The 15,212-nt window shown below is 50.8% G+C and overlaps 6 protein-coding genes across 6 annotated transcripts; 3 read left to right on the forward strand and 3 right to left on the reverse strand.

The window, feature by feature from the left end:
- Positions 1 to 210: 210 nt before the first annotated feature.
- BDQ94DRAFT_54459 (uncharacterized protein) lies at positions 211 to 1,465 on the reverse strand. The gene has a single exon (XM_026776020.1). It carries the CDS (start codon positions 1,352 to 1,354, stop codon positions 419 to 421), a length of 936 nt encoding a protein of 311 aa, XP_026625038.1. The 5' UTR covers positions 1,355 to 1,465; the 3' UTR covers positions 211 to 418.
- Positions 1,466 to 1,575: 110 nt separating this feature from the next.
- BDQ94DRAFT_171685 (putative COPII vesicles protein Yip3) lies at positions 1,576 to 2,097 on the reverse strand (the record flags this gene model as incomplete). The annotated part of the gene is made up of 1 exon (XM_026771818.1): positions 1,576 to 2,097. The coding sequence occupies one exon, from the start codon at positions 2,095 to 2,097 to the stop codon at positions 1,576 to 1,578; it is 522 nt and encodes a 173-aa protein (XP_026625039.1).
- A 1,262-nt stretch (positions 2,098 to 3,359) lies between these two features.
- On the forward strand, positions 3,360 to 5,070 carry BDQ94DRAFT_54463 (putative endoplasmic reticulum DnaJ domain protein Erj5). The gene is made up of 3 exons (XM_026776021.1): positions 3,360 to 3,569; positions 3,649 to 3,714; positions 3,791 to 5,070. Exons 1-3 carry the CDS (start codon positions 3,497 to 3,499, stop codon positions 4,843 to 4,845), a joined length of 1,194 nt encoding a protein of 397 aa, XP_026625040.1. The 5' UTR covers positions 3,360 to 3,496; the 3' UTR covers positions 4,846 to 5,070.
- BDQ94DRAFT_54464 (uncharacterized protein) lies at positions 5,071 to 5,906 on the reverse strand. The gene has a single exon (XM_026776022.1). The coding sequence runs from the start codon at positions 5,755 to 5,757 to the stop codon at positions 5,284 to 5,286; it is 474 nt and encodes a 157-aa protein (XP_026625041.1). The 5' UTR covers positions 5,758 to 5,906; the 3' UTR covers positions 5,071 to 5,283.
- A 959-nt stretch (positions 5,907 to 6,865) lies between these two features.
- On the forward strand, positions 6,866 to 9,115 carry BDQ94DRAFT_160354 (PMM-domain-containing protein; the record flags this gene model as incomplete). Its single annotated transcript, XM_026769206.1, has 7 exons — positions 6,866 to 7,259; positions 7,296 to 7,441; positions 8,065 to 8,130; positions 8,227 to 8,289; positions 8,341 to 8,657; positions 8,722 to 8,796; positions 8,866 to 9,115. 7 exons carry the CDS (start codon positions 6,866 to 6,868, stop codon positions 9,113 to 9,115), a joined length of 1,311 nt encoding a protein of 436 aa, XP_026625042.1.
- Positions 9,116 to 10,049: 934 nt separating this feature from the next.
- BDQ94DRAFT_180113 (putative SNF2 family helicase/ATPase) lies at positions 10,050 to 14,828 on the forward strand. The gene is made up of 5 exons (XM_026773545.1): positions 10,050 to 10,124; positions 10,190 to 10,371; positions 10,446 to 13,677; positions 13,743 to 14,200; positions 14,264 to 14,828. The coding sequence occupies exons 1-5, from the start codon at positions 10,091 to 10,093 to the stop codon at positions 14,813 to 14,815; spliced, it is 4,458 nt and encodes a 1,485-aa protein (XP_026625043.1). The 5' UTR covers positions 10,050 to 10,090; the 3' UTR covers positions 14,816 to 14,828.
- Positions 14,829 to 15,212: the final 384 nt, after the last annotated feature.

Here is a 15,212-nt window from a genome sequence, read left to right on the forward strand (position 1 = left end):
AGGCAGACACGATTTGGTCCGGATCGTCCTATGCAGTCGTTGCAATTCTTACCTCCGGCTAAATCTGATGGTCCGTTTAGGTTTCGGGAACCCGCCACCAGCCACGGTGACTTGCATGAACTGTATCACGAGTTCGTCTTGCTCCCTCGTCAGCAGGGATACATCACTGCCACCACGATCTACTTGGGACCTCCCTACGCGTTACATTACTAATATGAGTTCTGGAGAACAATTAATCACTATCAATAGCATCATTTCAGGTACCCGCTTTAGACGAACTCCGTTACGTTTTATCGGCGTAAGAAAATCAACCATGGGAAACCGCGCAAGAGACAATCAAGGCCAACCCAACTGCGACATGAGCCGCCCATGATAGAAAAGAAAACAACGTTTGAAAGGGCACGATTCGGGGGGGGTTTCAAGGTCGACTGCTCCGGGGACGACTGCCTCGCCCGATTGGCCCCCGTGTCGGCGTACCGCCAGCCACGCGGCGCTCAACCATGGCGCTGTCATCGGAACTATTTCCTTGCTCCTCTTCTTCCTCTGGACTGAGACGCTCCTCCGTCGCAGCCCCCGGCATAGCAGTCACACCTCGCCTGTTGCTACGAGCAGAATCGTTAAAGACGCTGCGGTAGCCTGACATGTATGAAGTTGGATCGGGGCGCCGACGATCGGTCGGGTACGGAGGCGGTTCTCTTGTATACGGCGGAGGGTACGGAGGCGCCCACTGTGGATCATCAGGGAGGGAACGCACAGAGGGACTCTTCACGCCCGCCGGTGTGCGAATCTGGGGGACTGAAGCCAGACGGTCGAAGGCGTAGGCTGGCTGAAGTGGGGATCGAGGCGGTGCTTGGCTTGTAGGCGTGCGGGCAGATGGCGAACGTGCAGAAGCTGGGGATCCGCCAGAGGCCCCCGAGGTCCAGGCCCAGAACGCATAAGCAGCGTTGTTTTCGGCTAATGGTGAGGGCATGCTATGCTTGTGCGCTGCCGAGGCATTGGACCCGCTCCGCTGCGCTCCCCTTTTGCTGCTGGGGCTATCCGGCGGCTTCGAGGATCGGCTGCCACCGGGAGAAACCTGGGGACTTGTATTCCGGTAATCGTGATCAGGGGTCCGGTTTGCCTGCATGCGCTTGCGCTCCAGCGCTTCCATTTCCCGACCCGATAGTCGTACGTTCTTCTGGCCCTGCTTTTGAGCGCGTCGTATCCGTTCCAAGGCTTGATCCACCAACCGTTCCTCCTTATCCTTCATGGCTAGCTGAACCGCATATGCCACCGTGCTGTCCATGTCCTCACGCAGATCATAGTCCATCCCATCGATCGAATTCATCTCATCCACATAATCGTCGTAATCCATCCTCCGCCTGCGCAACCTAGACTCTCCACCCTCGTCCCGACCCGCCGACTGCCTTGCATACACTGATCGAGCGTATGCATCCTCCTCCTCTTCGCTGTCAATCTCCTCGATCCGTGCCGCACCGTCCACCCACGGAGCTACACGTCTGGTTTGTCTCCCCACTCGTGCCCCCGGTGGTCTTCCCCATCGGGGCGTACCGTAAGGAGTTCGCGGCCGACCACCTAGACCGCCTCCTCGGAAAAAGCATTCTCGATTGGTTTATCCATAAAAGCGGCGTGGCCGAAGACAGTCACGCCGGTGGCTCCGATAAGCCAGAGCACCGTGGAGATGGGCGAGGCCCAGAACCCCAGAGGCACCGCGACAATTAGCAGTCCGGTGTACAGTTGGGAGGTGTTAAACCGGGCGAAGCCCAGTTCCAGGTCATGACCTTGGAGCTTTCCGATGCCGTAAAGACCACCAGTGACCAGGATGATGACAAAGAGCAACAGGGGGTTGGTCAGCAAGCTGTAGATGCTGAGCATCACAAAGACGGCGGCATAGTTGCTGGAGAAGTAGGACAAATTGTAGTTCACACGGCTCTGGACCTCGCCGAAATGAGCGGGTTTGGAGACACGCTTGATGTCCAGGAATTCGGAGATAGGGCGCAGGTTGGCAAAGCGCGTGCCGAGGGATTGAGAGCGGACGCTGTTGAACCGTTCGCCGAAGCGCGAGGTAATCGCATCAATGGGGATCTGGAGAGGCATTTTTTGAAGATTCGGGGTGGTTGGGTTTGGAGGATAAGGTAGGAGAAACGTAATTGAGTGAAATCAAATGATAGGTATGAGAAGACTGGTGACGGTAGTTTGATGGAGATGAAGAGTAGTAAAAGCAGTAGAGAAAAGGGGGAAGGACCGAGAGAGTGAGAGAAACACCGGGGAATGTTTTTGTCGAGGAAGATTGGAAGCGGCTTAGCTGGCCCGAAAGCAAAACCAACGAGGCGTTTTGGCAGCCTGGAGCACCGAATTGGTCTAGGCGTATTCCAGTACTGGTCTCGGTATTTTTCGTGGTTTCCCCCCCGGGAGATCCAGGCGGGAAGCACAGACAAAGTAACTGAAGTAAGTACCCTCCAGGTACCGATCCGCCTTGCAAAAGGCTTGAGAGGTACCGCCCAGCAACAAAAGAAGGTTAATTGCGAAGACAAGTGGATTCGGGTCCTTCTTATAAGGTATCGGAGGAATGGAGGGCCAGGCAAGTAAACAAGGCACGTTTGGATCCAACACTTGAGTCACTGCTCCAGTCACTGCTCCGGTTTCATGGACCGTCGAATCCAATCAAGATACAGGGTGGATGAGGCCCGCTAAGAATAGAAAGCAGGGCAGCAATGGGTGGAGAGAAGAGAGAGACACACCCTCCGAAGCTGGATGCGGAAGCAGAGATCTAGATAGAAAGAGAAATAGACGATCACTCTTGAGGGCTGACTACTCAAGTAGCCATCTCAATCACACCCCCTCGATCATCTTCCACTGCTCTTCCAATGCCATGTCTGATATACCCTGTTCCAGATAGTAAACGAGGAAGATGAGCACCCAGTAACTCACTATCCACTACAACTGCCAGAGGGGATTTGTCTTGAATTTAAACCCAGCTGTCCACCACCACCACCCCCTCCCTCTTCTGCCAGCCAGCCTCTGAGTTGGAATAGCCACTTCTGCAAACATTAGGTATCAATCACATTTCCATCTACCTATCTCCTCTTGTCGATTTCTCCTCATCTGGCTTTGGATCCTTTATTGGACCACGTCGTGCAGCTGCAGACTCCACTGGACCCGTACCGTAATTCTGTTTCAGGCGTTCCATACCGATCTGGGCGGTGAACCCGGATTTGCCCATTCTAGGCCTAGCTCTCTCGTCACGTAAGCGTAACGCCATTCCTGCCTGATGACAGATCATTGCTTTGGTGGTATCGTGGCCTGAGGATTCCACCTAGTTATCTCGTTTTTGGAGAAGAACAGGTTACAAAGTACCTCACCATCAAATCAGGAACATGAGTTGCATGTAGTCTTTTGTTTGGCGCACCAATTGTTCTCCACTGCTCCCTTCGTTCCATTCTTTCTCTTCCCTTTCGCTTTGGGTCCAGCGGCTTGACCGCTCCCTTCTTCGACGATGAAGTCTATCGCGCTTCGTCTGTTTGTGTTTGTAGCCCTGATTGTGCTGGCCGCGGCCTGGACTAAAGAAGGTCAGTTGCTGCTCTTTTTCTTTCTGCTATCCCGCAAACTTCTCTTATATCGCATACTAAAAACTCTGCGACTCTCCAGATTATGAAATCTTTCGTCTCAATGACGAACTCGCCGCTGCGGAAGGTCCCAATGTGACATTCTACGGTACGTTCCCCCTGAACAAACAACTCCCCATCCATCTCCAAAGTCCTCCGCCACTGATCATCTTCCAAACGGACAGATTTCCTCGGCGCCAAACCCAACGCCAACCAAGACGAACTGAGCAAGGCTTACCGTCAGAAGTCCCGACTCCTGCACCCCGATAAAGTCAAGCGGTCTTTCATCGCCAACAGCTCCAAGGACAAGTCTCGCTCCAAGTCCTCCAAGTCCGGTGTCCATGTCAACCAGGGTCCTTCGAAGCGGGAAATCGCCGCTGCTGTGAAGGAGGCACATGAGCGCTCCGCTCGCCTCAACACCGTCGCTAATATCCTCCGTGGCCCGGGTCGCGAGCGCTACGACCATTTCCTGAAGAACGGTTTCCCCAAGTGGAAGGGAACCGGATACTACTATTCGCGATTTCGTCCCGGTTTGGGATCCGTGCTTATTGGCTTGTTCTTGGTCTTCGGTGGTGGTGCGCACTATGCTGCTTTGGTGCTGGGCTGGAAGCGTCAGCGGGAATTCGTCGATCGTTACATCCGTCAAGCGAGGAGAGCTGCCTGGGGTGATGAGTCTGGTGTCCGGGGTATCCCCGGTCTTGATGGTGCCTCGGCTCCTGCTCCGACTCCGGCACCGGCACCGGAGCCCGAACAGAGTGCTATGCCTATGAACCGCCGTCAAAAGCGCATGATGGACAGGGAGAACCGCAAGGAGGGCAAGAAAGGCGGCCGGGCGGCATCCCGGAACTCGGGAACGGCTACGCCTACTTCTGAGCCTCAAATGGAGCCCAGCGGGGAGAGGAAAAAAGTGATTGCCGAGAATGGGAAGGTACTGATTGTCGACTCTCTTGGAAATGTGTTCCTGGAGGAGGAAACGGAAGATGGCGAACGTCAGGAATTCTTGCTCGACGTTGATGAGATTCAGCGTCCGACAATCCGTGACACGCTGGTCTTCCGCTTGCCGGGCTGGGTTTACTCTAAGACGGTTGGCAGGTTGCTCGGTTCTTCCAATGCCGTGGATAGCGGTGCTGAGTCGGAGGAGGAACCTTCCGAAATCGTGGAGGAGTCGACTGAAGGCGCCGCCAGCTCTGCAAGGTCTTCTAAGGCAAGGAGGCGGGGAAAGCGGTCTCAGAGATCGTAAGAAATCCGACATAGACAGAGAAACCCGCTTACATTATATGCGGTATTCCCTGTGGTTCAATGCCTGCTCCAAAGGTTTACGAACATCCTTGCCAATGCAAGTGTACAAATAGAGTTTGGTGTCCAAAAGTATCTTTGAAGGCCAGAAGGCCGTGGGGACGTTTCATTGAAATTGTGTCTAAATACTTGAACATTTGCATAACACCGTAAACGGTAAATATCAAAACGTATCAGGAACATAACCCTTCGGAAATACCTGCAACCGCCAACGGACATCATAACCTAGAAGCATCAGGTCAAGTTTGTGTCGTATCGTCATCATCGTATCATGGTCGTATCGTATCTATCTTTTCTGACCAATTCCCGCTGATATTGCCATCCATGCATGGAAGTGCAGAGGCGCTGGAATACAGAGGCCAAAGACGGAATGCCCCAACAGCTACATCAGCATTTTCGCAATGTTCATGAGCCCCTTGATGTTGTCTGACATGCTGTTGCCGCTGGGTTTCGATGAATTCCCGCCAAAAAGCCCCTTTGGTAGTCGGATGCCAATCATGGCGAGCAACTTCTGCAGCACACCGCTGGTAAGGAGCGGTATGACAACTAGCATGAGAACCTTCACCGGGTTCCGACGTGCATAGTCGTAGATGTCACGGAGCAAGCGTTTGATGTAGCGGACCACCCGCTGCACGAAGCCTGATCGGGGCCGTGCGCGCCGCGATGAGGACGAAGAGAGCACGGACGGGCTGGTTCGTCCGACGCGACTACCACCGCCATTCAGACTGAAAATCGACGGAGCGGAGTGACGAGGATGATGGGTTGAATAAGTGGACCGTCGTGAGGGGGAAGAGGGTCGGCGGGAATGAGAGCGGTGGGAAGACGATGATGAAGATTTTCCATCAAACCAGCCCATCTTGAATCGGTGTTCCTGATTATGGGTACCTTGAACGACTTATTGGCAAAGTCAGGTTTGGAATCTCGGCCAATGCTGACACAGTACTTTCCCAAGAGAATTAGTTGAATAGCGTTAATGAGAAAGACGGCTGGAGGCACGAAAGTATGATCCCTCTGGATGTATTGTGTGCTGGTGAAGCCTGTAAAAAGCAATCGCGCTATTGCGGAGTCGTAGCGTGCTGCAAATGCACACAATTTGAGGTTCAGCCGTTTTGGCCAGCTCCACAGCTGAACTGCGGTACGGAAATTGGACGTGTCACAAGCTGGAGTGCTTTATACTGTCGTCAATTGAATTTGACAGTAAATCGGATCTGTCAGAGACAAAACCGAGTCTAAGAGCGTGCAATTGAGAGAGTTGAAGTAGCACGGCGAGCCGTGTGAGGGAAGTTAAAACGAAATGAAGGGGGAGGGGATTAGGTGAGACTCCCCGTCTGCGCAGGAGGCAAAGCTGAAAACCATCACTAACCACTGAACTGTGCCTCCTCTCTAGTGTGTTCCTAGCAGTGGCTAGCATCTGCAGCGTACGTACAACGCTCTCTACGAGTGGCTGGTGACGGTGGTTCCGGGCATCCTAACTTTGGTGCCATCCCCATGATTGGTGCTGCGCTCAGGGGCTTCCCGTCTCTGTTGTTTAGTCAGAACCGAGCTGCAGGAAAAGGTCGAACCTTCGTCCCGTGCTTCCTATTGCCTCAGGCAGGAATCCCTCGTCGACGTCATCTCCCCCGCCGAGTCATGACCTCTCAGGAAGAGTGGACACGAAAAAAGCTACACTTATCTGGCCCTTAACCATCTGACTCTGAAGCACAACACGTCAGTTATCATAGAGGCCCTTAAACATGCCTAGTAAGTGCACACAAACGTGCTTTATGGTTCTAACGGATGAACTGACTGTGGATCAGAACAACGCGATTATTGTACGGGATGCCAACGTCTAGATACTGTATAGAAAGTGCTGTAACTAATGAAGGCTGAATATAGACAAGATACTGGGAGTGTCTCCCAAAGCAACACAACAAGAAATTCGCAATGCATACAAAAGGTGAGTCAGTATTCATCAAGGTGCAACTATGCTCAGTTCTGAACCGTGCAGGGAATCCCTGAAGTCTCATCCAGACAGAGTTCCTGTCGATTCACCAGAGAGGGCGGCTCGGACACGCAAGTTCCAGGAGATTAGCGATGCTTATTACACGTTGTCAGATGTATCACGCCGACGGGAGTATGATGCGATGAGGATGGCAGGCGGTGTCGAGGAGGAAGAGGAGGAAGTACCCCGTGGAGGTGCAGGAGGATTCCCCTGGTCTGCTTTTGGCTTTGGCTCGGCCGATAGTGAGCAACGCGCATCCGAGCAATTCGGGTCGGTGTTTGAAGAAATGCTGCGTGAAGAGGGCCTAGCCAGCGAAGGCACAGATGCTGACGGTCAGACTCGTTCACACCCGACGTCTCGGTTCTGGTCCGTTATAGGTGGAATTAGTGGTGGTGCTCTCGGTTTTATCGTAGCCAATGCTCCTGGAGCATTGGCTGGCGCAGTTGCTGGCAATCGTCTTGGTGCAGTGCGAGATGCCAAAGGAAAGAGTGTTTACGATGTCTTCCTCCAGCTTCCTCAGACCGATCGTGCACGGCTTTTGAGTGAATTAGCAGCCAAGGTTTTTCAGACGACTATGGGCCGCTGAACTTTCATTCGATGATAAGGAGTTCGAGTTAGTCTGGCGTTGTTGTCTGCCTCATATAATAGAGGTTTATTGGTCTGTAGCTAGTCTTAATGGGATATGTATACACTCTGGATATTTTGTACCCTTGGGATCAGAGATACAATTGACTACTGATGAAAGAGGAATAGGCACAATGGCAATGGCAATAAAAGTACCATTTAGTACACCTTCCCCTGCGATGTTCTTAACAATCACTGCATAGCTTATCACACTTATCGATAAGCGAAGCAAGCCCCACGTGGATCATCCGTATGGAGAAAATTTGGAGATTGACCGCCTTGGGCCTGGCCTTGATGCCTCACTGCCTATCCGTCTGGAAGCCGCCCGATACGGTTAAGCCGTAAGAATGTTTGTCTGGAACCCCCGCTTGTCCCTCCAGCTCACCGCATGCGGCTGTCACAACGTCCGCCCCTGAAAAGAAACATAGTCCAATTGCCCCTCAGATCAATTGCGCCTTTGGCTTCAGAGTCTCTCTCACTTACCTTGCTCCCCAACCTTCTTCCATATCTATATTCATTATGGCCACCGAAGCAGCCGGCGTTTATCCTGCCCTGCAGGACCGCCCCCTCAAGGGCACAATCTGTCTCTTCGATGTCGACAAGACGCTAACGCCTGCCAGAGCTGTAAGTACGCAAGAATGAAACCCTTATTACCTGGAATTGCTCTGTTTATCCGCTCAATGCTCTAAAAGACTAACCACTTCTTTACTCCGACTTTAGAATGTTACCCCGGAGATGCTCACGCTTCTCTCTCAGCTGCGTCACAAGTGCGCGATCGGATTCGTTAGTTGTCTTCGTCCTTCTTAGGGTCAGCGCCCAGTCTCACATGGTCAGGTTGGTGGCTCGAATCTTCCCAAGCAGCAAGAACAGCTCGGTAGAAACACTACGGACGTCACAACCCTATTCGATTTCTGCTTCGCTGAGAACGGATTGACCGCTTTCCGCCTGGGCAAACCTCTTCGCAGCAACAGCTTCATCCAATGGCTGGGAGAGGAGAAATACCAGAAGTTGGTCAACTTCTTGCTCAAGTACATCGCCAACTTGGAGATTCCTAAGAAGCGCGGCACCTTCGTTGAATTCCGCAATGGTATGATCAACGTCAGCCCGATTGGCAGGAATGCCAGCACCGAGGAGCGGAAGGAATTTGAAGCGTATGTATACGAGCAGTAGCTCGATGCTCACAGGACAGGACCTTTTGACTGATATCATGAGCAGGTATGATAAGATTCACAACATCCGCCGAGACCTTGTAGATGCGCTCAAGAAGGAGTTCCCTGACTATGGTCTAAGGTATGTAAAAGGATTTCCAGGCCTCTGGTAACTGCGCAGGTCATTACAGTCATTAACATTCCTGAACAGCTACTCCATTGGTGGTGAAATTTCTTTTGACGTTTTCCCGACCGGCTGGGACAAGACTTACTGCCTACAACACGTCGAAGCCGAGAAAGATATCACGGGTATCGATTACAAGACGATCCACTTCTTCGGTGACAAGACATTCCCCGGTGGTAATGACTACGAGATCTACAGTGACCCTAGGACGATCGGTCACTCCGTTGAGGACCCTGATGACACCATGAGGCAGTTGAGGGAGCTCTTCCAGCTCTAGAGGGTGATGTGGAAGACATGAGGGCCATAATCGCATTCAGGGTCCGGAACGGTCATATCAGCTAAATACCATCTACTAGCCAACAGGATTTGGCGTTCTCTATAAACAGGAAAGCGAAAAAACGTCTTGCATATTGCTACTGTGCCTATAACTTTGTCAATTATTCCCGTCATCTCGTTCATTCAGCTCATGGCACTTACTTGGTCACGAAAACGGTAGGCTCTGTATCTAAAAGGAAGATCACTATGTCCAGCAATACAAGAATAGGAAGTGACAGTGTAGGTCCGCGAGAAGCCTCCTGCCACACATTCCAGCTAATGATGCCGCATGCGGAATAAAGTTGGGAACACTGATCTTGGAACAGGATTTGGGAAGTTTTGAGGGTCTAGATAGGCCTAAAGGACGAAAGGAGTATTCTGTGAAGCGGTGATCAGATAGAATAAAAGATTTCATAGTATGGAAAAGGCCTGACGCCAGTCCTGGAAGGATTGTAGAGCATCAAGAGAAACAGAAATATGGCACACGTGATCTTATAATAAGTGAACAACTTGCGAAACCCTGTAATCCCAGCAACAGGGGCAAGGATTGGACACTGACAGCTAGGAGGCATGCGGTGCTCGAGATCATCGTGCAAATATGTATGAGACTTAGATGTGATCAGAGTAGATGAAATTCGAAATATATGAGCGGGTATTCCAGATTCTACGTCCCTGCAAATCATGTTTCCATGGCCTCTGTGGTAACTAGCCTATCTAGGCTGTTGGAAGCACAGATCCGGCCATGACGGAGCATTTGTTGACTGACTAAGCTAATGATTGGGACGGAAAAATTCCGGACTTAACATAACCCATCCCTATCAGCACGTGAGATCTCCTTATCAGATCTCCGTATCGGAGAGCAACAGTGGGAGAGTATTACTCGACTCAACAGTCATCTGGTGGCAATCTGAGGCGTCAGAGACAAGAGGGGGGCGGCATGACTGTACTGAATGCAGAACTGACTTATCCTGGTACGAATCCTTAACCTCTTTCAAGGTGGCATTTTTCGAATTCCCTACTAATCTTCATGCTTCAGGCAATGTTCCAGAATCATTGGCCACTGCCTTCATCAGGCCCCAGCAGCCAGTGGCCCATGATCATCCGAGTAAACGTCGCAAGCTGGCTTCGGCAACTCGAAGTCTCAGGGAGCTCAATGGTCTGTCGGACTCGCTAATACCAGTAGGTTATATACCACTGGCGCGTTTCGATCTGCGCTTAGTATGTATTCTCCATGAGTGACAGGAGCCGGCCTATCCCGGGACTCCTAGACCAAGTCCGCTAATGCTTGATAGAACTTTGATTCTGCAACTCATGATCGAAATGAACAGGACGGTTCTACCGAGCCGCTGGATACTGTACCTGTCATCCTTGATGTAAATAGGGTTGCTCAGACCCAGTCTGCTACTGTTCAAAGTGAAGTGCTGCAGAGCCGTCTCAGCCTGGCACTAGTGTCGGTTTTGGGACGTGAAATATTTTTCACTATTGAGAGCTCTGATCCTGAGCTCATCAGGTTGGGTAATCATTTAACTCTCGCCTCAAGCCTTGCTTGTGCCGATCACTTCCAAAAGAACGTGCCTTCAGTTTGTTATCAATCCACTCTTCGCTGTTTGCCTGATAGGAAGACGTTCAGCCTGGAAACGGCCATCATATGGAGAGACTCCCTTGATGTCCCAGACATCAATAAGATGCTGGCTGGTCCAGCAAATGTCTTCTCGAGGTACATCTTGCGAGATGGTGATGACACAATATTCGAACATCCGCGACAAAAGCACCGTAGAGATATGAGTGCAACAGGTTGGTCACCACGTGACTTCTATGACAATGTACATGTTCCATCAGACAATCCTGCTTCATCGGCAGATATAAAGTGTGACTTATTGGAGTGTCAGCTTTTCCCCTTCCAAAGAAGAGCGGTCAGGTGGCTGTTGCAAAGGGAAGGTGTGGAACTTCGACCAGATGGGAGAATTGCTCCTTTCAAGCGGGACTCTACCAGTGACCTGCCAGTATCTTTTACTAGGTTCACTGATGCGGATGGTAAAGAATGCTTCGCCAGTCAGTTATTCATGGTTGTTACTTCCAGTATCACAAGCTGGTATGATGCCGAGAACGTCCTCAACGGCGGCGTACTGGCCGAGGAGATGGGCTTGGGTAAGACCGTCGAGATGATCACCTTGATTTGCCTACATCGACGCTTCACGTTCCCGGAAGACGCAGGTCAGCATAGCCGCGTTGACGGCCTGAAGCCGTCACGAGCGACTTTGATTATAACGCCCCCGGCAATTCTTGAGCAGTGGCGGCAAGAGATTGAATTGCATGCTCCAGGGCTGAGTGTATATCACTATGAAGGGATTCAACGTCATCAGAAACTGGCAGATAATGAACTGGTCGAGCTGATCTCGGATCACGATGTTGTGCTGACTACGTACAACGTTCTTGCTCGGGAGGTCCACTATTCTGGTGATGCTCCAAAGCGAAACCTGCGACATGAGAAGCGTTTTGAGGCAAGAAAAACACCGCTCGTTCAGATATCCTGGTGGCGGGTCTGTCTAGATGAAGCCCAGATGATTGAGAGCGGGGTCAGTAATGCAGCGAGGGTTGCTCGTCTGATTCCACGTCAACTGGCTTGGGCAGTAACTGGAACACCTCTTCGTAAGGATATTGCAGATCTTCTAGGTCTGTTGCTCTTTCTTCATTACGAACCCTATTGTGGCTTCATCTGGAATAGGCTATGTGTGTCTTTCCGATCTATCTTAGCACACATCGTTCACACAATTGCCCTTCGCCATAGCAAAGATCATGTTCGCGATGAGCTTCGTTTACCACCACAGAAGAGGGTCGTTATAACTGTCCCTTTCACTGCAGTGGAAGAGCAACATTATAGCCAGCTGTACGAGCAGATGTGCGAAGATTGTGGCCTTGATTTATCAGGCGCCCCGACCACTGATGATTGGAACCCTAATGATCCGTCAGTAGTGGAGAAGATGCGAAGTTGGTTAGTCAGGCTCCGTCAAACCTGCCTTCATCCTGCAGGCACCGGTCGCCGGACTTTGGGCATTGGATACAACGGTCCCCTACGGTCGGTGAATGAGGTGCTCGAGGTTATGATCGACCAGAATGACGTGCTCATACATGCAGAAGAGCGCACTTTGCTCCTGTCTCAGCTTCGGAGGGGGCAGTTGCTGGAGAACGCGATGCGCAAGCATGAAGCACTTCAACTTTGGAAGGAGTGCCTGGAACGAGCAAGCGCGATCGTTAAAGAATGTCGGGACCGATTGCAAACGGAACGTATGAAGAGTCGAGTAACCTCCGCGGACGCCAACCAAGATTCAGTGTCACTAGACTCAATAAGTGTTAATGAGGCGGACGAAGCAGAAAAGAACAGCCGCATTGGTACATATCGTCAGAGGCTGCGCTTAGCTCTTGAGGTTCAACACATCTGTGTATTCTTCATTGGAAACGCTTACTACCAGATCAAGTCAGATCCGAAGCTCATCGAACATGATTCTGAGCAGTTCAGACTCCTAGAGAAACAGGAAGAGGAAGCGTATACCACAGCTAAGGCCATCCGGAAGGAGATGCTGGTTGATATATCCCGAAAGGTCGGACATTACATGAAACTGATAAGGGAGAAGTCACACAAGAAAGAGTTTGTGAGCATCCCCAAGATGAAACCTCAGGTATATAGCACGGGGCTAGAAGGTCGGCGCGTGATTGAGAGATTCGAAGACTTCTGTGAAGCCATGAATAAGCATGCTGCACAGTACGATAAATGGCGTCAAACCATGATAAAGTTCCTTTCTCAGTCGCTCATCGACCAAGAGGATGAGTCAGAGCTCGAAGGTGACGAGTATGAAAAATCCACCAAGCACCAGGATGAAATGTACGTTTATATGGAAGCCTTGCGCGCAATGTTTGCCGACCGTCACGATTGCTTGACTGGACAAAAAAATGTTCTCATTGCCCATGAAGTTAAGCAAGGAATTATCCAAGCACAGAAAGGCGAAGGGCCTTCTCCAACCCTATTCCTGGAAGTGATGAACCTCCGCAGTAATATGAAGCCTGATCCGCAACTCGGATCCCTTCGAGGCATTATCAGCGAGCTTCGCAGCCTGACCACCGCGCTCGAATGGCAAGCGAATGAAGGAAGTTCTCGAGCGCGTGCAGAGCTTGAAATTGTCAGTCTTGTGCTAAAACACGCAAGTCAACTGGCGGCTGAACAATCCAAGGCTGCTTCCAGCTTAGAGAGGGAGGTTGAGATGTTTCGAGATACGATGAACAATCGGCTTGAATATTATCGTCAACTGCAGCAGATCTCTGACACTGTTGCCCCATATGATGAAAACAGCGTTGGTAAGCCGTTGGATGAGACACTCTTCACTTCGAAGCTCAGGAAGGAGGGTGAAATTGACGAAAAAATCTCTTCTTTGCGAGCAAAACGTCGGTACTTAATACATCTGCGAGATGAGTCTGGCTCAGATGAGACATCAAGGATATGTGTAATATGTCAGTCTGGGTTCGAAGTCGGTCAGTATCAGCTGTACAGGTTAAAGCCAGGGTCTTCAAATAGCTGTGGTGCTAACTTACTGCAGGTGTTTTGACGGTTTGCGGCCACAAATACTGCAAGGACTGCTTGCGATTGTGGTGGCATCAGCATCGAACTTGCCCCACGTGCAAAAGGCGCTTGAAAGCAAATGATTTCCACCAAATCACGTATAAGCCACAAGAATTTGTCGTGCAGGAGGAGAAAGCGCCAAGTAAATTAGAACTAGAACGTCCTTCGCAGAACTCTATATATGCCGATATCAGCTCCAGCACATTGAAAGAAATCAAAAACATTGATCTGGACAGCTCCTATGGCACAAAAATCGACACTTTGGCACGGCATATCTTATGGCTTCGGGAGCATGATCCCGGGGCCAAGTCGGTGGTATTCTCCCAATATAAGAACTTTCTTGAGATCCTCGCCAATGCGCTTTCCCGGTTCAAAATTGGATTCAGCAGCGTTGACGCTAAAGATGGTATCCAAAACTTCAAAAGTGACCCTGCAGTAAGTCCAGTTTCCTGTCAATCAAGTCTAGCAAGCAGCGTCTAAATTCCCGTCGTTACGAAGGTTGAATGCTTCCTCTTACACGCCAAAGCACATTCCTCTGGTCTCAACTTAGTGAATGCCACCCATGTCTTTCTCTGTGAGCCTCTGATAAACACCGCAATTGAGCTTCAGGCTATCGCTCGCGTACATCGCATTGGCCAGCACCGGCCAACCACCGTTTGGATGTATCTGGTCTCCGACACTGTCGAGCAGTCGATCTATGACCTATCGGTGTCGCGTCGCTTAGCCCACATAGTGCAGAAGGAGAAAAAGCAAGAGAAGCATCCTACTAGCCCCTCAAGTAATGGAACAGCGGTACCCAGTCTCACTGAAACTGCCATCGACTCGGCTAACTCCTTAGAGATGCAAGATGCAGCACTGTCCAAGTTAATGGCAGGCGGGGCATCAGGGGGTGAAATGGTCAAGAAGGATGATCTATGGCAGTGTCTTTTTGGTATTTCAAGCCAGAACAAACCCACAAACGGTCATCTGGCCAACGCCGAAGGTGAAGTTGCAAGGTTCTTGAGGGGTGAGGCAGCTGAACAGAGAAGGGCGGCTACAGCCCACGCTTGACCTTCAGCGAATGATGACGATTGTATTACACGAACCACTTAATGTGGCTCATGCCATCTAATCTCTGTTTACCTATTTTAAAACTATCAAAAGTAATTATTGGCTTACGTTCATCACTACATCCCCAGATATAGTTTACTAGATGTGCTCCAGATATTCAAACACATCGCCGCCGAGACACCTTAGGCAGAAATACCGCCATACACATCCGTTACATACGGTAGGTACCTGAGCCCCCGGATGATGACTAATGTGGATACTGTCTTCCCAATCGGGATGTTATCGTGGCCTCGGGTTGGCGGGGGTGACGTTGAATCGTCTGCCTTGAGCTCAGACACAAGACCTTTTCTTACTTATTTTACCCCCCATCATACCCCTGAGGAAACTCTATAGATTT

Source organism: Aspergillus welwitschiae, assembly GCF_003344945.1.
Source record: "Aspergillus welwitschiae strain CBS 139.54b unplaced genomic scaffold BDQ94scaffold_21, whole genome shotgun sequence".
Classification (NCBI taxonomy): Eukaryota; Fungi; Ascomycota; class Eurotiomycetes; order Eurotiales; family Aspergillaceae; genus Aspergillus; species Aspergillus welwitschiae.

Excerpts from the sequence above, each read along its gene's own strand:
- BDQ94DRAFT_180113 (XM_026773545.1), top strand. The coding sequence starts at position 10,091 with ATGACTGTACTGAATGCAGAACTGACTTATCCTG. Across the intron at positions 13,678-13,742 it reads TCAGTCTGGGTTCGAAGTCG|GTGTTTTGACGGTTTGCGGC; the intron begins GTCAGTATCAGC and ends AACTTACTGCAG. Across the intron at positions 14,201-14,263 it reads ACTTCAAAAGTGACCCTGCA|GTTGAATGCTTCCTCTTACA; the intron begins GTAAGTCCAGTT and ends GTCGTTACGAAG.
- BDQ94DRAFT_54464 (XM_026776022.1), bottom strand. The coding sequence starts at position 5,757 with ATGGGCTGGTTTGATGGAAAATCTTCATCATCGTCTTCCCACCGCTCT.
- BDQ94DRAFT_54463 (XM_026776021.1), top strand. The coding sequence starts at position 3,497 with ATGAAGTCTATCGCGCTTCGTCTGTTTGTGTTTGTAGCCCTGATTGTG. Across the intron at positions 3,570-3,648 it reads CGCGGCCTGGACTAAAGAAG|ATTATGAAATCTTTCGTCTC; the intron begins GTCAGTTGCTGC and ends GCGACTCTCCAG. Across the intron at positions 3,715-3,790 it reads TCCCAATGTGACATTCTACG|ATTTCCTCGGCGCCAAACCC; the intron begins GTACGTTCCCCC and ends CCAAACGGACAG.
- BDQ94DRAFT_54459 (XM_026776020.1), bottom strand. The coding sequence starts at position 1,354 with ATGGATTACGACGATTATGTGGATGAGATGAATTCGATCGATGGGATG.